The sequence below is a fragment of the Rhinolophus sinicus genome, chromosome 16 (genome assembly GCF_057876585.1).
Source record: "Rhinolophus sinicus isolate RSI-liver-muscle chromosome 16, RSI-T2T, whole genome shotgun sequence".
Classification (NCBI taxonomy): Eukaryota; Metazoa; Chordata; class Mammalia; order Chiroptera; family Rhinolophidae; genus Rhinolophus; species Rhinolophus sinicus.
The window spans coordinates 107,944,083-107,965,002 of NC_142516.1; the positions used below are offsets into that span (position 1 = coordinate 107,944,083).

The following is a 20,920-nucleotide window of genomic DNA, read 5'->3' on the forward strand; positions in this document are numbered from 1 at the left end:
AATGTCAGATTATTTAAAATACATAATGGTAACTGAGAAAATATTTTTGCATAAAAAATTATCAGCATTTATAGATTCAACTAGTAATTCTTTTAAAAATGACTATCTTAGAATTAGTAATAAGTTTAAAACAACTTCCTCTAACCTTTTTCTTTTCATTCAGTGACTATTCTTTGAAATACAAGTATCATCCATATATCATGACATCAGAGGGCTATAACAGTTGAGATGATTTATAGACAGATTTATATGCATAGAATATGTATACACACACATATTTTTTTTATATATACATATTTATATTTTTGTATATTTCACACTAAGTTAACTACCCTTGCCTAAGTCTGCATCACTGTGGAGCAGTAACCTTGTAGAAATAAAGGGCTTATTCTAATTTCTTCTTGTACTTTAGATCTTAATGTCAAACTTAGTACTATTTATTTTCTACTATGGTGCTAGACATTGTGATTCAAATTCACACAAAGGATTGAGAATTTTATAAAAAAAAACACCTCAAAATATGAATTTAGTTTACAGTGGCGCTAGGCTAGTAGCATTTCAGGCCCATCACAAGCAAACAGAACCCTACCATAAATCCAGGCTTCAAGTTACAAGACACACAAGAAAACAAAGCACCATGAATTCACACAACAGATTGAGATTTGCAGAGTCTTTAAATATTGGGCTTATCATATTCAGAATATAAAATATGTGTAACTTAGACTAACTAGAGCAAGACACTTTAGAAGTGTCCAAACATATCTAAAGAAAAATTAAACTTTAGTGAAGGAGTTTAACAACAGATTAGACACTGAAAAATAGATCTAAAGAAATTATCCACATGAAGCAAGCAGAGTGAAGCAAAGAGGAAAAATATGAAACAGGTAAAAATTAGTGTAAGAAAGTAACATTTGTACAGATTTTCAGAAGGAGAGAAGAAATGCGTCAGAGGTTATCTTTGAATAATGGATGAGAATTTTTTACAATTTATGAAACATCAATTCACAGTTAAAAAATGATCTCTTGGTCATGTGTAAAAATTGCACCCCAAGACAGCAAAATGCATTCTTTTGAGGTACATTGGAACACTTAAAATTTTCTATTTTAATTTGAGTATTTAGTTCATTTATACTTATAGTTACTGATATATTTGGATTTATTTCTAATACAGTTTTTGTGTACCCTTTCTATTCTTTCTTGCCTTCATTTGGTTATTTTTTCTCATGCCGTACTAGTGGGAGAGGGCGACAGAATACAAAATATCTTTCAAAAATAAGGGCTAAATACATTTGTCAGATAAACAAAAGTAGTTGGCTACCAGTAGATCATTAAACTCCTAAAGGTGTACTTCAGTCAAAAAAGAAATCCCAAATTTAAGGTCTGAAATACAAGAAGAAAAAACAAAGAAGGTGATATATATGTAAGTAATTCTAAATAATAATAACAATAAATAATAATAATGTCTTATAGGATTGATTAAATGTATTTTAATCAATTAATCATTAATAATTTAATCATTAAAATGTATTTTAATCCTATAAGACATTATTATTATTATTATTATTATTATTTAGAATTAGTTGTGCTCTGGAAAATAATAGGCTATTTTCCAGAGCACAACTAAAATGAGAATAGCAAAAGGTTGAAAGTAAAAGGGAAAAAATATATCAGATAAATGTGAATCAAAAGAAATCAGAAAAAAAGTCTGAAAGGCATTATTAGAAATAAAAAAAAAAATTGTCAGGAAAATATAGCAATTCTAAACTGGCATGGACCAAATAACATGGATTCAAAATATACAAAGCAAAAATTTACAGAAATGCCAAAAAAAAAAAAAAATCTATCATTGTAGTGAGATATTTAACATAATTGATGAGTCAAGCAAACAAATTAGAAACTTTGTTATACCTAATGAACAATTTGACCGAATAGACATTTTTATTTCATCTGAATAACTTCAAATACATTCTTTTCAAACATACACATTTATAAAAATTGATTACAAAATTAGCCAAAAAGCACAAATCTGAACAAACTTCAGCAGAACTCAGAACATGTTTCCTGATTATACTACAATGAAGTTAGAGGCTAATAACTGAAAATTAGGTAGAAAGACCCCATGTGTTCGGAAATTAAGAAACTTCTTAATCATGGGTCAAAGAAAACAATTTTTCAAAACTGCACACTGAATAAAACAGGATGAAGATTATTAGAGGAAAATAACATTTAAAAAATTGATATTTAATAAGGTAAGCTTACTATGTTAAGATATTAGAAAATGAATGAGAAAAAAAATGAAAACTAAGATAAAAGATGAAATTAATAAACAGTAGAGAGGGTCCACAAAGTCAAACACTGGTTCTTAAATGACTAATAAATCTTGTCAAGGATTTTTTTAAATTTTTTTCAAGTGGAGAAAAGACCTTAGTACTAAAAATGGAGATAACTATAGATGCTGCAAAGATTAAAGATTTTTATAAAGGTTATTATGAACAACTTCATGGCAACAAATTTGAAAACTTAGGAAATGAGCAAATTCCTAAAAACTGCTTTTAAAATCAGTGAAAGGGAGAAAAGAAAATAATCATTAAAGAAAGTGATTTCTATTTTTAAAATCTCCCCAGAAAGAAAGCAACAAGCCCAGACCATTTCTCAGGAGAGTGCTAAACGTTCAGAAAGCAAATTTAATCTTACACAAATTATTCCAAAGTATAGAAAAAAAGGGAACAAACTCCAACTCAATTTCAAGAGACTAGAATAACAAAAGTAAAATCTCAATCATGAACACACATTTGAAAAACCCAAAACAAAATAGTAAAATAAATTCAGCAATGAATAGGAAAGAAAAGATATCATAATCAAGTTGAGTTTATTTTAGGAAGGCAAGAGTGGTTAAACGATGGGGAAAAATCAAAGCACGCAGACAAAAAAGTTTGATGAAATTCAAGTCATTTATAATTTAAAAAAATACAAAACGAACAAAACAGAAACACTCGTAGATACTGAGAACAAATTCATGTTTTACTACATAGGAGAGGAGCTGGGGGGCTGGGTCAGAAAGGTAAGGGGATTAAGAAGTACAATTTGGTAGTTTTTATGAAAGAGTTGGGGATGTAAAGTACAGAATGAGGTATATAGTCAATAATGCTGTAAAAATTATAGTGTCAGATGGGTACTAGAGTTATCAGGGGGATCACTTAATAAATAATATAAATGTCTAACCACTAAACTGTATACCTGAAACTAATATAAAACAATATTGAATGTCAACTACAATTAAAAAAAAAGTCATGGGATATATATTATTGCATAGGGAATAGAGTTAATATTGTAATAACCACAGAGATAGATAATAGACTTATTGGGGTTACCACTTGGTGAGGTATTATATATAAATGTCTAATCACTATGTTTTATACACCTGAAAGTAATAAAAAAACTAAATTAATACAATACTAGAAAACTTCGAATAGAATTTCTTTAACCTAATAAATGACATTGACAAAAACCTATAGCAAACATGTTCCTTTATGGTGAATCATTAAGTCATTTCCTTTAAGATGATAAGACAATTTATTTTCAGCATTACACTGGGAGCCTAGCCTGTGCAATATTTCAAGAAAAAGAATTATAAAAGCTGTTGGGATTGAAAATTCACACTAAGGTAATCTCCAATGAATCACATCCTCTCTTTGAGTGTGGGTAGAAACTGAGACTTGCTTCTAGCAAATAAAATATGGCAAAAGTGGGTTGTAGTCACTCCCTTGGTTGGGTTATGTTTTGGGCAAAAGTGATGGACTTAGTCTTGTGATTACATTACCCTATGAGAGCCTCCTTGGTAGCCGATGGGGTGAGTATTCAACTGCCATGTTGTGAGAAGTCTTGTGAATGGGCCATGTGGAAAGGAACTGTGGGGCTGCTAGGAACTCAGGGCAACCCCCAGCAGATGGCCAGCAACAAAATGGGGACCTCAGTTCTATGGCTTCAATTAACTGATTTCTACCAAGGACCATGTGATCTTGGAAGAGGACCATAAGCTCTAAAAATTACCACAGCCCAGCTGACACCTTGATTTCAGCCTTGTGAGACCCTGAGCAGGGTACCCACCTTAGTGACCCATAGAAACTGGGAGATGATAAGTGTTATGTTGTTTTAAGCCACTAAGTTTGAGGTAGTTTGTTAGGCACCAATAGATAACTAATACAGATAGAAAGAACTCTCATTATTAAAGAGTCTACGTAGAAAAAAAAAATCTATACATTTCAAGAATTAATAGGAGAATTTAGCAAGTTTGCAGTTGCATTTCTATACCAGCAACAAACCAATAAAATATAATTTCAAAGATACCATTTATAGTGGCATCAAAAAATATAAGTGGATACAATCTTAATGAAAAATATGTAAGAATTTAATGAAGAAAATGTTTTAAAATTAATGAAACATAGTAAGTAATAAAAAATATTCAAATAAATGAATAAGAAGTTCGTGGATAACAAGACTCAATATCATAAAGATACTAATTGTTTCCAAAATTTATCTATAGGTTTAATGCAGTTTCATTCAACGTGCCAACAGATTTTTCATGGAACTTCACAAATTTATGGTAAAATCGTAAAGGAAAACAAAGAACCCAACAAGAGTCAAAATACTGTAGAAAAAGAAGAAAAAATGAGGTAAGGAAGTTGCCTTCACTTGCAAGATATCAAGATTTATTTTAAAGCTATAATAAGTAGACAGCAGGATATTGCACATAGAAATAGTTAAATAGATTGATGGAACAGAATAGGGAACACAGAAATAAACACATTAGTATATGGAAACTTGATACAAGACAAAGTTGGCTTAGCAGCTCAATGGGAAAAGACTGGATATTCAATAAATGTTGGCATAATTGGTTATTTCTATGAAGGAAAAAAAACTAGGTTTTCTAATACACACTGTATAAAATATCCAATTCAGTTGGATTTAAAACTTACATGAGAAAGATAAAATTTAAAACACTTAAAACAAAAATACATAAGAATATGGCTCTGATGTAGGCAAAGATTTAAGAAATCAAAAACACAATCACTAAGGAAAAGATTAATAAGTATGACTATGTTAAAATTTAGAACTTTTAATCAAAAAAGACAGCACCAAGAGTGAAAATACAAGCATGAAACACAGAAAAGGTAAATGTCCACATATAATCGCCAAATGATTAGTATATAGAATATATAAAGAACTCCTAAAAATCAAGTAGAAGAAAACAAACAACCAAAAAGAATATGGGAGAAATGACATAAACAGGAATCCCATAGAAGAAAATTATAAATGGCTGATGACTTTATAAAAGAATGGCAGGGAAATGCAAATTAAGAACATATTGAGATAACATTTGAACACTCTTAAGATAGGAGAAAATTAAAAGTTAGGCAATATCACTTATCCGTTGTTGGTGGGAGTATAAAATGGCAACAACTTTCATAATTACATGTTTATAATATATATTATATACAGATGACATGTATATACAGATACATGAAACAATTACATATTTTAATATTTATATATAACTATATAATATAAACATATGATTGTGTATATATAATATATTTATATAAGTATACCGAGGGTGCCAAAAAATGTATATAGGTGGACACTTTGGTCAGCGTTGCTCAAGAAGTAGTTTGCCATAATCAGAAGTGTCTGGATGCTGATGGTAACCACTTTGAGCACCTCTTGTAATTGCAGAAGTCAAACGTGACTTGTATTCATCTTTTGTTATTGGTATATATTGAGTATTACAATTTTAATACAGTTTTCCTTTCTTAAAATATGTATACATTTTTGGCACTATATATATATATATATATATATATATATATATATATATATATATATATATATACACACACACACACACACACATAACCTTATGAACATTCAGTTCTGCTCTTGGAGCATATACCGAAAGAAACCCTTGCAGATAGGTGCTGGGAGACATGTACAAAAAAGTTCAAAGTAGTGAAAAATCATGGGAGAAAGTACCCATCACTTGGAGAGCTGATAAATAAATTGTGGTTTATTCATGCATTGGAACACTATACAGAAATGAAAATGATTCAAATAGAACTATACACATCAACATAGATGAATTTCAGAAACAATGTTCAGTGAAAAATAAGTTGCAGAAAAATGCATGGAATATTATACCATTTATATACAAAGTTCAAAAACCAAATTTTGAATATATTGCATAGAGCAATAAATGTGATTATAAAGAAAAGCATGGGAATGCTGCGTTTCAGGGAGGCAGGGGAGAGAGGCGATGGGGTTGAGAGGGAAACAGGGAGCTTCAGCCCTACTGACATTCTGTTTCTCAAGTTGCATGGTAGGTTCACAGGGGCCATTTTATTATGCTTTAAAAAATTATATTACAGATATTCCTTTGTATGTAACAACATTTCATAATATTTTTTAACATGAACAGAAATGTGTATATAACTAGAAGATATGCAGTTAGCCATAGTTTTGAAAGATGGTGATACCTCCACAGTTGAGACCTTGTCAAAAACATTCTTTATTTGGCCAGTTACACGCTTGATTGTAAAGAATGTATTAGCCTTAGATTCTTGCCTTGTTACTATTTTTAAAATTGCTCTAAAACTTGCTTGAGTAATCAGCTTTAAATTATGCAAATAAAGACAACAAAACCCTCTTAATCTTAAGGTTGCTTTTAAAACCCATGCTTTTATACATGTATGCAGATTGACTATTTTTTTTTTTTATGCTGTAGGTCTACCTTTATTGACATATTGTTACATGGAAAAAGGGTACATACATTTATGTATAATAATCAGATTGACTATTAAATTAGGAAGATTTCATTCTAAGTAACCAAATCTTAAGGGGTTGAAGAAAACCTGCTTTGTAAAACATATTAATTCCAGGACTAAGCAGTTTCTGAACACAGCATGATTAACTGTGCCTTTTAATATCTCCTTGAACTAAAATATTAGTGATGGTGGCAGAGGAGGGAAATAGCTTATATTAGGAAAAGCAAACAGCTGCTGGAATATGCTGTGACTTAGAGCTGCTTTTAAAAAATCTTGTTAACTGTAAAAGAAAAGAAGGACTAATATTTTCTAAGATCTCAGCAGCATCTTTATGAAGAATGAAATATGGGTGCTCCTCTTGAATGTAGTACAGAATTTAGAAAACAGAGATGGTATCAGGCATAGGACCCCTAAGAGGGAGCATTTCATGTATCTGATGGTGATTTACCTTTACCAATTTTAATTCTGACAAATGGAATGTTTCTGTCTTGACTTTTTTTTTTAATTTAAATTTTTAAAAAAATTTTTATTGAGGAATATTGGGGAACCGTGTGTTTTTTCTGGACCCATCAGCTCCAAGTCAAGTCGTTGTTTTCAATCTAGTTGTGGAGGGCACAGCTCACTGGCCTGTGTGGGAATCGAACCAGCAACATTGGTGTTATGAGCACCACGCCCTAACCAACTGAGCCAACCGACCGTTCCTGTCTTGCTTTTAAAATGAAACGCAACAGCCAGTCTAAAATAAATCGTTAGCTTTGCATGCTGTGCTATTTATTGAACAGTTCAGAGGGCCAGGAAGCCAAATGCTCTGACCTTCTTTTATTTTAATTTTTTCACTTGCCCGCTCCTGAACTGTTGACAACTCTACAGTGCCCTTCCTGTATTTTTCCCTCCTGTCTTCTCTGCTTTGGAGTCAGAAACTTTGATTCAAATCCCTGTGTTACCATGAGTTGTGATTGTGAGAACATGACAACCTCTCAGCCTATTTCCTCCTTTGTAAATGATGATTATAATTCCCATCTCACTGGATTTGTAGGCATTAGGACTGAAAGAGGCGGTGAATACTACAGTGGCTGGCACATACTACATATGTGCTTCGAAAATGACGTCAGGTTTCTTTCTCTGTTCTCCTTCCCAGACCCCCAGTGTCAGAAAGGACACAGAATGAGTCATTTTTTTCACAACTCAACGTTTACTTGGAAATGGCAGCTTGCTCCTTGTACAGTTTCAGATCTAGTTACCATTACCTCCCATCGGTGAAATGGAATATTTAATTTTTATGACATATATTCCTCATCCTCCAATATCCATAGACAGTCATTTCATCAGTATTTTCATCAGTATGTAGTGGACCCTTGCTTTCGTAGGCGGAAATGGGGAAAGGCAGAGGTTGGGATAGGAGGGTTTGCCCTTTGATGGCTCTGGGCTCAATGCTATACGTGACAGCTTACGCTCACTCCTATGGAGAAGGAGCCCAGCTCTGTCCAAATGAGCATTTGCCCTTAACGAATGTTTTTCTCTGTGGTCCACCTCAGTAAAAATAGATCTTCCCACAGCAAAAACAAATGATAATGACTGACACTTGTGCACTACTTTTATAGCATGTAAAGCGTTTTCACACTGATCACTCCTTCACACATTTGTCAAGCATGTCCTGAGCTCTGCTGTGAGCGAGGCCTCACGAGACACCTGAGTGTAAATGCACAGGTGATGTACACCCTGGCCTTGGGGTGTCACCTGAAATGTCACTTCCCCAGAAAAGCCTTCTCTTCTTGCTTTGCTAAGTAGTTCCTCCCTTCCTCCTGTCTAACACAGCTCCTCTGTTTCCTCTACAATTTTTCCCTATCCTGATTTCCTTAAGGGCGGAGGTTATGTCTGCTTCTGTCACTTCTGTGAAGCCTCGTGCTCAAGACCTAGCACCTTGCAAGGCCCCAAATAGGTGCTCAGTAAAACTGGTGAGTGAGTAGAAGACTGGACAAATGCTCAGGGAAAAGAGAAAGTTAAAGATGTCATTGCTATCCAGTGTGATGAGGGCCAAGGGAGAGAAATGGGTTGAGGGTATGAAAGAGAAACATTTAATCAGCATGTGTCAGCTGGAGTCGTTACCTTCCTGCGAGAGAGCTGTCCCAAGCCGGCACTGTCTGGGAAGGGTTGGGGGGATCTGCCTAATTCTGGGGTGCAGAATTAGGAGGATCCTCTGCCCACAAAGAGAGATAAGCTGCATCCTCCAAAATCAGCTCTGTTCATAATAAAAATGATATCCTGGTCTCTATATGCCGTACTCTTTTAAATGGTTCAGACCTTGGGGATAGTTAATGTTTAGATGAAAAATTAGATAAAGAGGCACACTATTTATTGCCTTTCCTCAGACTTTTTAAGCTAAACACCCAGTTCTTATGTTATTCTTTTGTCTGCTCTCCTTATCACTTATAAAAATAGATTAAACTGACATGATCATAATTTAGGAAAATACTGTTTTTTTCTCTTTAGGAAAAGGAAACAGAAAAAAAGGCAAATGGCTTACTTATCATGGCACAGAATTAGAAATCCCAGTCTGTGGCTGCCAAAAAATGAGTAAATGGCCAAAAATAAAAATTATTTTATTAATTCTCTTCCTGGAATTCAGTATATTAGCGTGATAAAAGTTAGTATGTCTGAAAATAAAGGTATAAATGGCTGCAGAATGTAACATATGATCAAGTCACAACAGCCAAAAGGTGGAAACAACCCAAACATCTATCAGTGGATAAAAGCAGAAACAAAATGTGGTATATACGTCAATGAAATATTATTTAGCCTTAAGAAGAAGGAAGTTCTGACACCTAAGGATATTATGCTTAAGTGAGGTAAGCCAATCACGAAAGGACACATATTGTATGATTTCACTTACATGATGTACCTGGAACAGTGAAATTAATAGAGATGGAAAGTAGAATGGTGGCTGCCAGGGCGGAGGGGAGGAGGGAAGGGGGAGTTATTATTTAATGGTACGGAGTTTCTATTTGGCAAGATGAAAACTTCTGGGGATGAATAGTGGTGATTGTTGCACGACAATGTCAATGTACTTAATGCCACTGAACTGGACACTTAAAATAGTGAAATCTTAGGTTCTATATAGCTTACCACAACAGTATTGTTTTAGTACGATAAAGTCCAGACCACGTGTATAATAAAGATATTCAGTGGCTGAGGTCAGTCGTGGGGATCGTTTTGTTCATTCTAGTCCACAGGTGATTACCCTCATCTTCAACATGGTTGACGTCCTCAAAGCCACTACTGACAGGGTCCTTCTCAGCGGCTGGCCTGGTGCTGTGTGCGTCATGTATATTATCTCATTGAATTTTGGAACATCCTTTAAGGTAGGAGTTCTTCCCATTTACATGAATTGAATACATTTCCAGTACCCCTCAGGAATGGATTTTAGGAACAATTATATGGATAATCTGGAGTAAAGGGAATAGGAATTTCTTCATTTGAGTTCAGTGAGGTGTACTCATGGGATGACCACAAACATAGGAACTTTGGAGTGACAGTTAATGTTTAGATGAAAAATCATTAAAGAGTTTAAAGAGTGGAATAACAATGCAACCAAAGACTTTCTGAGGGCTCAGTAGGGTTATTTGGGACTGATTGAGGAGGGTAAATTAAAACCAGAAAGCTTAGTGGAGCAAATGTCACAATGAAAAAAGAATTTTCCAAATGGGATGGCAAGGGAGAAGTCATTTTTCCAGGGTCATTATGGGCATAAGGAAAATTGTTCCTCTAGACTCTAGGTCAGCTTGTAATAATCCAGGGGTTGGTGATTTAGGTAGGCCGCTGAGATCTGACTTTGAGTGTATCTCCATTCCCTACACCGTCACCAAGAGGGACCAGGGAAAAAAAGGAAGAAAAGGAGTTGGGTGTGCCATACCGTGTTTCCCTGAAAATAAGACCTCACCGGAAAATAAGCGCTAGCATGATTTTTCAGGATGACATCCCCTGAACATAAGCCGTAATGCATCTTTTGGAGCAAAACTTAATATAAGACCCAGTCTTATTTTCAGGGAAACACAGGTACTTCTGGCTGCTCAAAAATGCTTACATGGGAAGGGAGTTTGAAATGTTATCCTAAAATGAAGTATCTGATGTAGATGGATTGAATTTCACCTTGTGAAATAGCTCACTGCTATCCATTGCTGTGTAAAATCAAGAGAGTTAAATGAGATTAAGATCTTTATTAAACTTTCTGAGATAGTAAGTGTGGTTAATTAAGGTATTGACATATTCAGCTATAAACTGGCACATACAGTCTTTGGTCACTTCTCTACCACAGCTGTTAGCCTAACTTGGAGGTGAAGGGCAAGCTAATAGGAGGCAGGAAGTAGGAAGCATGACGCATAGAATTCCCAAACAGAAAGACAAATACCTTTTTCTAACTCTCTCATTTTACAAGTGTGGAAACTTGAAGCCCAAGTATGTTGCCTGTGGTTTTACAGCTCATTAACGGCAGAGTTGAGACGATAACCTCAGACCTCAGGCCAGGGACCCTTCCCACTATATTGCATTTCTCTTTTACATCCATCAGTAGCTTAAGCAGGTAAGAATTATTTTCTGAATGAACAACAATGAATTCCATAAACTCACAAGGTGAAAGAAGAGAAATAGAAGGTAAATTGTTTTTAAAACATTTCAGCATTTTGTAAAAGCACACGGTTTAGATGAAAAGCAGTCCAGTATTAGGGGGAAATTCTGAATAAAAGTCAAGTCTTCCGCAAAGCTTTGACGAGGAGGATGTGGTTTTTAACACGTACTATTAAAATTGTACTTCAGATGAAGCTTATTCTTATTTTTAATTAATGTTTTTTATCTTACTTTTGAAATAATTTTACATTTACAGAAAGTTGCAAATATAGTGGAAGTTTACGTATACCCTTCACCCAGCTTCCGCTAATGTTAACAACTTACATAACTGTAGTTCAATGATCAAAATCAGAAAATTGACATTGATACAATACTATCAGTTAAACTAGAGACCTTATTTGCGTTTCACCATTTCCCTCCCTAATGTCCTTTCTGTGTTCCAGGCTATGACCCAAGATCCCACACTGCATTTAGTTTCTGTCTCCTTAGTCTCCTCCAATCGGTGCCAGTTCCTCAGTTTTTCCTCATCTTTCATGGACTCTTTTGAGGGGTACAGGTAAGCTACTTTGTACAATGTCCCTCCGTTTGGGTTTGTCCAATGTTTTTCTAATTCTTGGCTGAGGTTACAGGTTTGGGGAAGAATACCACAGAGAGGAAGTGCCCTTCTCATTATTTCATATCAGGGGTAAATTATTGGTTTTCCCTTTGTAATGATAAATAACTTGAAGAAATAATTTGAGACTGTGCTGACATCATTTTTCTCCTCAAACTTTTGCCCACTGATTGTAGCATCCATCGGTGGAATTGCAGACAGCAATTATTACTGTAATGTTCTAATAGGGATTTTGTATTTTCCTTATTCCTCTACACTTATTAATTAGAATTCTTCTATAAGGAAGAGTTACCTCATTCTCCCCTACATTTATTTATTCAATTACTCATTTGTATCAGTATGGACTATGGATATTAAATTTGTTCTATGGGTCATAATCTAATACTATCATTTATTTTGTTGTTCAAGTTGTTCCAGCATTAGCCTTTGGGGGCTTCCTCAGATTGGCTCTTGTGTCCTTTTGACATGCCCTGGTCTTTTTAGAAGACTTCCTTGTTATCCTGTAATGCAAGATGCTCTAGGCTCATTTTGTCCCTGTCCCTGTCCTGTAATCAATCACTTCTCTAAGGAACCCTGGTTTCTCTTCCTGGAGAATAACCCATAGGAACCAAGACGTGCACACTAAGTGAAAGAGAATGCTTTGGTGGTTGTAAAGCTTATGTGTCAGAAAAATTACCAACATAGGATCATGCAGTATTTTCAGTAATAATTTTGAAGCAAAACAACAAAATATATATGGGTTAGCTTTAAATAGTTTAAAATGTTCGATTTGCTCCAAGATGTGCTTTAGGCATGAATGCCAGATTATATCAAAGCTGGAAAAGTGCTTTTCCTTCCTAAAATGTTCCTTTATTATTATTATTTTTTTTTGCTTTGCATGAAACTTTATTTAAAGGAATTAAAATTTTTTGCTGTAGTGTCTTTTTTTAATTTATTTTTTATTAGTTTCAGGTGTACAAAACAATGTAATAGTTAGACATTTATGATTTATATCCCTCACAAAGTGATAACGTCCCTCCCCCAATCTACTACATCGCAAACAGCCGTTACATTTCTACTGTCTCTATTCCTAATGCTGTACTCCACTTCTTGTGAGTAGATGTAGATATAGATATAGATAAAATTACAGTTGACATTCATTATTATTCAGCTTCAGCTTCAGGTGTACACTGCAGTGGTCAGGCATCTACACCATCCATGAAGTGGTCGCCCTAATAAGACAAGTGTCCATCGGATACCCTACAAAATCTTTACAACATTATTGATTATAGTCCCCAAAATGTCTTTCATATCCCCATGGCAATCAGGAATATTAATGTTCTCTTTTCAGTCTCATATCCTTCTATCTATAATATCAGACTAATTATATGTTATATTTTAAATAATAGAATGATAAAATGTTCAATCTCATTGACAATCAAAGATCTGCAAAGTTAGAAATGAGATTGCTGCCATCTTATGAGAATGTTAACAAACATTGAGAAGATTGGTAATATCCAATATTGCTAAGAGTGTGAGAAAGCCGGTCGTCTACAGCACCTTTTTGAGAGCAATTGCTAGTATCGACTGAAATGTTAAATTTACATTTGTCTGAGCAATTTTCCTTCTAGAAATGGATCTATCAGAGATGCTAGTATAAGTATAAAAAGTGTGTGTGTGTGTGTGTGTGTGTGTGTGTGTGTGTGTGTGTATGACAGAGAGAGAGAGAGAGAGAGAGAGAGAGAGAGAGAGAGAGAGAGAGAGAGGCTGCATTTCTGGTAATAATGAAAAAATTCAGACAACTTAGAAGTCCATCAAGAGAGGGCTAGTTAAGTACTTTGACTATATCATGCCGTCTGGGGGGAGTCCTGGAAGTCTTCCTAGAAGAAGTGATGTTTAAGTTGTGCACTAAAGGATGCATAGGAATAATGCATGTGAAGTGTGTTTGTATACACACATGGTATGTGTGTGCCTGTTGGGAGTGAGGAGAGGACATCTAAGAAGAAGCTATAGCTCTAGCTTGAGGCAGGAAAGATGTGTTAAAGATTAAGAGAGAGTGATAGGGAGAGTAGCTCAAGACGGAACCTGAGCAGGAGGTGGGGATGGATCATGCAGAGCCTTGACAGGCATGTTGGGCTTTGTGCAGAGGACACTGCCTATCATGAGGTTCTGCACAGTTCAGCCCTCCGTTCCTCCAATGTGGACCACAGACTAGGATCCAAGTTCAGTTTGACCTCAAGTCATTCACTTATTTCACGCATAAGTGCTTCCAGAGGCCTCCTCTGCCCCTCCTTAAACACTGGGCTTTCCTCTGTCATTTCACCCACCATCTAGTTGTGTGTCAGTTTCCCCACCTTCACGATGAAGTCCTTGCAGCTTATTTCTCTTTTATCTCCATCTCTAGCACAGACGGACATTCAATCAATAGCTGTTGAATAAATGAAATAATTCCACTGATTACCTCTGGAACAGGGTCTTAACCTGGGGTCCTGGGCCTCATTCGGGAGGAGATGCGTCTGTGAATAGAGTTGGGGGTGGGGGAGTTTCTGTGAACATAGATAGGAAAAAAATTAATTCCTTATTTCCACTCTCCTCTAACTGAAAATTAGCATTTCCTTCAATTATGAAAATCACAATAAAAGTAATATTAGCAGTACTATGACTTTGTCACCCATAGAAGTCACAGCTATTTTCATATCATGTTAGAACTCTTACAAATATCTCAAAATATAATTTACGCTCATCACTACTTCAAAATTACAGTAATTACTAGAACTGCTACTAGATCCTGTTATTCAATGTGTCAATAAAAGAGTAAATCTTGTTATATTATGTTTTAAAAATATTTTGATAACTGCATCAACATAATTGGCTTCCTTTATAATCCTATACATTTTACTGTATGTATTTAAAGACATTATTCTGAGAGGGAGTCCACAGGTTTCTCTGGACGGCCAAAGGAGCTCCTGGCACAGTGGTTCAGAACCCTGCCCCTGGAGCATAGCACGTACAAATATTTATACCACACACTCTATGATGAAGGATTGTAATGTAGTTGCAAGCGCCACAGTCCAACTCCCTTTCTGTCAAACAGGTGCCACTTTTTCCTCTCCCTGTCCCCCAATTCAGGCCATTTTGATCTCTTTCCAGTCTTGTGCTCATGTTTTCAATTCTTATTTCCATAAGAACTATTATTAAATATGAATACCCAGACTGACTTCTCTCTGAGCCTTAATCATGTATTAACAAAATCATCTATGTTTCTTCTTGTGTGTCCAACATTATCTTGAGTTTTCCATCTTTCTCCAGAAATTACCTCCTTTTCTCAATATCTCTTCTGTTTTCCCAAGAGCAAAATGCAACCAGCAACTTTGAGTGCTCTGTCTCTTAGCTTCTGCTAGTGAGACGACAAAACCTGTTAGCTCTCCTAGATCTTTGAATTCCAGTGTTGGTTTGTATGATGATTTACTTTAAAATACTTTAGGATTAACAATGCGATGTATGTGTGTATAAATTAACTTTAATCTACAGCCTACAGGCTCTTCCAGTTGCATACCCTAATTAGGCACCCACACCCTAGAGTGGGATTAGTTAGCATTTGAAGTCCCCTCTAAGTGGTAGTTACAGAAGCATTTCAAATTCATTATTGATTTACAAAGAAATGATATGATGTCTGGGATTTGCTTCAAAATAATCCAGGAGGAGGGGCAAATAGGTAGGGATATGGATGAAACAAGCTTGACATTGAGGTGGGAATTGTTGAAACTGAGTGATGTGTAATATGGGGGGGATAATTAATATTCTCTATATTTTCTATATATTTGAAACTTTCCATAGTAAAAAATTTTGAAGTATAATTCATATTTTTAATAATTGCCATAATTGTCAATTGTCATGTCAATTGTCGTAATTACAATCTACACCAGAGTTTCTGTCTATATAACAGATTGAATATTGAATATGTGTCACCTACCTTACTTCCTGAAACCTCACTAAAATGATAGTGAAGGTATTTTTTTTTAAAAGCATAAGAACATAAAGTTGGAGATAATTTGAGAAAAGATGAAAATTTTGGAGGCTGTATAGGCAATGGGTGAGTGATAGGAGTGAACAGACCCAAAAAAATGGGACAAACCGGTTTCATACTACAGCATCCCCACCCACCATCACCTGTAATTGACTACACCAGATTTATCTGGAAGTGAGGGTAGAAGAGGATAAGTAAAACAGATTGATTGAAAATCTGTTTAAGAAGCAGGTAGATGCCTATATCACCTACCCTACTCTGGCAAAGGACTAGGGATTTGTTCCAGAAAAGGTAAAACAGAAGATTTGGACTGGAAGATACCAGGAAATAGTAAGAGACACTGTACTGCCAACAGAGGGATTAAATTAAAACTTTCTGAATGAATGTCTAAATCTCTCCTTTCAAAGTATTGAGATGTATCTGGTGCTATCAACTCCACCTTCCTGCCGAAATCTCACCTGGGAGCTTTTCACCTGCTCTGCAGTGATTGCCCTCTGCATAGGGCGAGGAGCTACCCACCTCTCTTTTCATCTTCCTAAGGAGACCTGTCTCTTTGGGAAGGAGACATTAGGTATGTTTTTTCTTGTAGCCCACGTCTTCCTTGTTCTTAGTTTACTTCATCTTTTGGTGAAGCACATCCTCCCAACAGCTTTTTGAGAAAGGGAGTATTGGTTAGCTCTTGCTATAATATGCTGTGTAACAACCAACCACAAACCTTAAGTGGGCATCTAGCCTTCAGCATGGGGACTGGATTCAATTGGCCTTCTTTTAGTAACCCTGACTGGTTATAAGAATCATCTGGGTTGCCTGTTAACAACAGATCCCTGGGACCCTCTCCAGACTTTCCAATTAGAGTCTCCAAGGCAGGGACAAATCTACTCAGGTAGTATTTAACAGATCTACTCAGGTGATTCTCATACCTGGCAAGTACGAGAAACACTGCTATAAGGGTTGGTTCTGTAAACCCAGGTCTTGAAAATCTGCCTCAGGCAGGCATATTGGAGTCACTTACAGAGTTTGAGAGAACTACAAATGCTGCTCTTCCAGTGATGGAGGTGAGTCTTCGGAATCTGAAGTTCTAACAATCCTGCCTCCCCAAGGTGATTCTGAAATACAGCCAGGAGCCAGGGGACCTGTGTGTTAGCAGACAGTGCTACCAGTTAATTCAACTACTTATGTCTGTCATCACGTTCCACTGATTTTCATCTTTACTATGTTCAGGATACTCCCTGCTATTTACAAATCCACTGTGGGAGAGAAAGGTGGGTAAGTTATGATTCCTAGTTGTAACAGCTTCAGTCTGGCGTGAAAGACAGGTATACCAACGATTAGTTATAAGACAGTGCTAATCAGAGGTCAGTCAATTTGAACCCAACCTGATTAGGGTGTCTGTTGCTTTGAAACCTAGGGAGTTCCCCTGGTGAAATCTGAAACTGGCTCCCATACATGAAAGGCAAGGTGAAACCAAAGAAAGAGGCAGGTCACTGCAGATTGGTCAGTGGCAGGTTTACTAAGCAAAGAAACTTACTTATGAGACTTGTCAGGGGCGGCTACTGATGAACAAATCTCTGTACCTGCTGCCAGAACCTTAGGAATTTATACAGAGGTCTTCATGGTGTTCACTCTCATATAGAGTGCAGACGGTCTAAACAACACATAACTCCCTCTAGGTTGTGTCCTTGAAGTAGTTCCTAGTGTGGCAACAGTGGGCAGAAAGTTATTCCAAGGATAGTGGGGGGAGGGGAGCAGGCAGGAGCCTCCAATTGCCTGGGTTCAGCCTGCAGGTCAATCAGTGTCACATCTTGATGATCTTCAACAGTAGCCTTCCAATTGTCCCACGTGTACTTATTGAGTGACTGTTTTGTGTTTGGTGCTGTGTAGATTAAACACTTGATGCTCCTCCAAATCCATATATGAATTTTGGGGACATGGGTTGATTTTTCGAGGGTTTACTTGTAAAGTAATCTGAATCGTGATGTCTGGTTCTGATACTGTGTTCTGTGCTTTTGGAAAATTACTTAACCATCTATCATCCATCTCTTTCTATCTCTGTCTCTCTCGATCTCTCTTCCTCTCTCTCCATTTTACTGCTGGTGATATTTGGAAATCTCAGGGCATTTTCTTAAAATTTTATTTAAACTCATTATGGAATGTTACTGCCCCACTCGGAGGATGTTTGGAGCTATTTCTAGTCTGTTCTACTGTCTTCTTACATTAGTCTGTCTGTCTGTCTGTCTGTCTATCTATCTATCTATCTATCTATCTATCTATCTATCTATCATCTATTCACATCCCCTACATATAGAGCAATAGATACCTACATCTGTATCTACTCAATGTACAGATAAAGTGAGAGAGAAAGAGAGAGAATTTAAGGATACAACAAACATTCTTCTCTTGGACTTCAGAGCCAGGAAATTAAATGCTCCTTGGCCCAAAGGGACCAGAGCAGAAAGTCTAATTGCTTTCATTGCTGCTTCTGTCTTTGCTCATGTTGCTTTTACTGTGGCTTCTCAATCCTACATTACAATCTCTTGGCTCAAAGATCCACCATTAGTTTACATTAATATCTTTGTCTCTTAGTTTACATTATTGAGAAAGATAAAATCTAATTGACCCATCTTGTCTCAGTTTGGGCAGAGTCTTTATATTAATCCTCGTCATAAGCCCCTGGTCACACTATGAATTGTCCCTTTGGGTGAGGTGCCCTCTCCTGGTCTAATTAGCTATTGTGGAAGATGGATGGAGTGAACATTAATTAGCATACTAGGCTGACTTTTTGAAAGCTGTGGATGGAACAATTTAAACTGAAGTCAGATTTGACAGAAAAATCACCGGATATATTGATTTCACAGCCTTAACTTCCCCACATCCTACCTGAGAGACTTCAAGCAAATCATTCATTGTTGTTGAGTTTCACTTCCCTCATCTGTAAAATAGGTATGATCATACTTGTTCCACAAGTTTGCTGTGAGGAGTAAATGAGATAAAAGGAGTGAGCAGAGCATTGAGCATCTTACATGGCAGACAGTCGATAAAGAACTACAATTAACATTCAAACATAATGCTAAGTGATACAATAGTTAATCATCTTAACTCTTCAAACAAGAATTCTACTGTTTGTTAAATCTGAATTTCCTGTTGGCCAAAAAGCTTTTGAGGAGTAGAGTTTTGTGTTTTCTAAATTTAACATTTACAGAGGACCCATTAGACGTAAAACTTAGGGAATAGGTCAGCCACTCTGGAGTGCAAAGTGAAGAGAAAGTGCCTGAAGAAGATGAGAGCCTGAATGAGAAGTGACAGTATCTAATGTGAATCAATTAGACTAATAATTTGAAAAGAGCTCAATAAAATATTTAATCAGATGCAGAATTGCCAAAACTCTGCCTTTCTGCCAATCCATCTTCTCTCTCTGGTTATCATGGCCTGCCTGCCCTCAGTGCAGCTGCCCTGGCTCCTCTCCCTACCAACGAACCAACTTGGTCTCGAACTTGTATACTTAACCTTGGAAGGAGCCAGTCTGGCTGTCTCAGTAATGATCTTAGTCCCTATTGGCCAGAACCATCCTTTTAGGCCACTTCAGAGTCCTGTGTGGATGGGCTGCCTTCGGATCAGATTCTCTGATCCTTCTTGTCCATTTGTGATCAACCCTGCCTCAACCAGTGCAGGGCAGCTTCCCCGAGCAGGGACTGTGGGCAGGTCAGTGTCATCTAGAAGTGGGTGGAAAATGCTATGTCTACCTGAAAGACACACTGAGCATACATATTTTTAAGAGAAATTGAGTCATGGTATGCTTTTCTCATCATCCTTTGTTTTTTCTTCTTAAATTCTTTGGTGTTTCCACCCATCACCTATGGCAGAGTTTCCAATAAGCAATACGTAGATGCTTCTTGGCTTCACCCATAACTACCAAATCAGTGGCATGAAGAGTAGAGCTAAGAACTTGCTTCTTTTTTATTTTTATTTTCTGCAAAGTTCCTAAAATGTGTCTTGTTCATTTTCAATATCTAGTATGCTGGCTACCGTGTTTCCCCGAAAACAAGATGTACCCCCCAAATAAGCCCCAGTTAAGATCGACAGCCAGACGGATACATTTAGTACGTTATGACGATGTTCCAGAAGATGACCTGACTGTATTTGAATAAAGGTAGATTGTTGTACATGAAAACATAAGACATCCCCTGAAAATACACCCTAATGCATCTTTTGGAGCAAAAATCAATATAAGACCAGGTCTTATTTTCAGGGAAGTACGGTATAAGACCCAGTCTTATTTTCTGGGAAACACGGTAGCGAAGTTAAAATTCAATAAATGTTTGATGAAAATATAACAGAATGATAAGATTTTCTTAAGCTATCACAATACATGAAAATCTCCACCTACTTTCTTGTCCTGAAAGATCTTCCTCATTTCAGGTCAGCTTTCTTGTATTCTTTTTTTTCTTTAATGTTTATTGGGGTGACAATGGTTAGTAAAGTTACATAGATTTCAAGTGTACAATTCTGTAATACATCACCTACATATCACCTTGTGTAAACAGTTCCGTCTTCTTGAGTCCCCCCACTTGGAGGACACTGAAACTCAGCCCCACATACACTCAGCTTCCCCAGCACCCTTTCCCAGTCTTGCACCCAGCCCCGGTGGAGAAAGAATCAAACCCCCAGATTTCTCTCTCAGTCCCCACCATCCTTGCAAACACCTGCTCAGCACACTTAGGATGTAAGATCATCCTACAGGCTATCAGCACAGAGCAGGCTAAATCCAGATTCGGGGAGGAAGGACTCCCGTAATGGAAACATAACTTACTGGAGCATAGCCCTACCAGAAGAGACTAGCAGGAGACTTTGCATCTCCTCCTGAAG

The 20,920-nt window shown here is 36.4% G+C and overlaps 1 protein-coding gene across 3 annotated transcripts in view; it reads left to right on the forward strand.

Annotated features, from left to right (window-relative positions):
- Positions 1-99: 99 nt before the first annotated feature.
- LOC109456928 (uncharacterized) overlaps positions 100-20,920 on the forward strand; it is a 32,067-nt gene continuing 11,246 nt past the window's right edge. Inside the window, exons 1-5 of one of the 3 annotated variants that reach the window (XM_088793120.1) lie at positions 100-3,664; positions 4,544-4,673; positions 10,042-10,177; positions 11,882-11,994; positions 16,465-16,628. In XM_088793120.1, coding sequence (XP_088649246.1) covers positions 4,549-4,673; positions 10,042-10,177; positions 11,882-11,994; positions 16,465-16,628 — 538 coding nt within the window. In that variant the 5' untranslated portion in view covers positions 100-3,664; positions 4,544-4,548. Of the gene's footprint in view, positions 9,665-10,041; positions 10,178-11,881; positions 11,995-16,464; positions 16,629-20,920 lie in introns of all 3 variants that reach the window. The other 2 variants (XM_088793121.1, XM_088793119.1) reach the window with 2 other exon arrangements.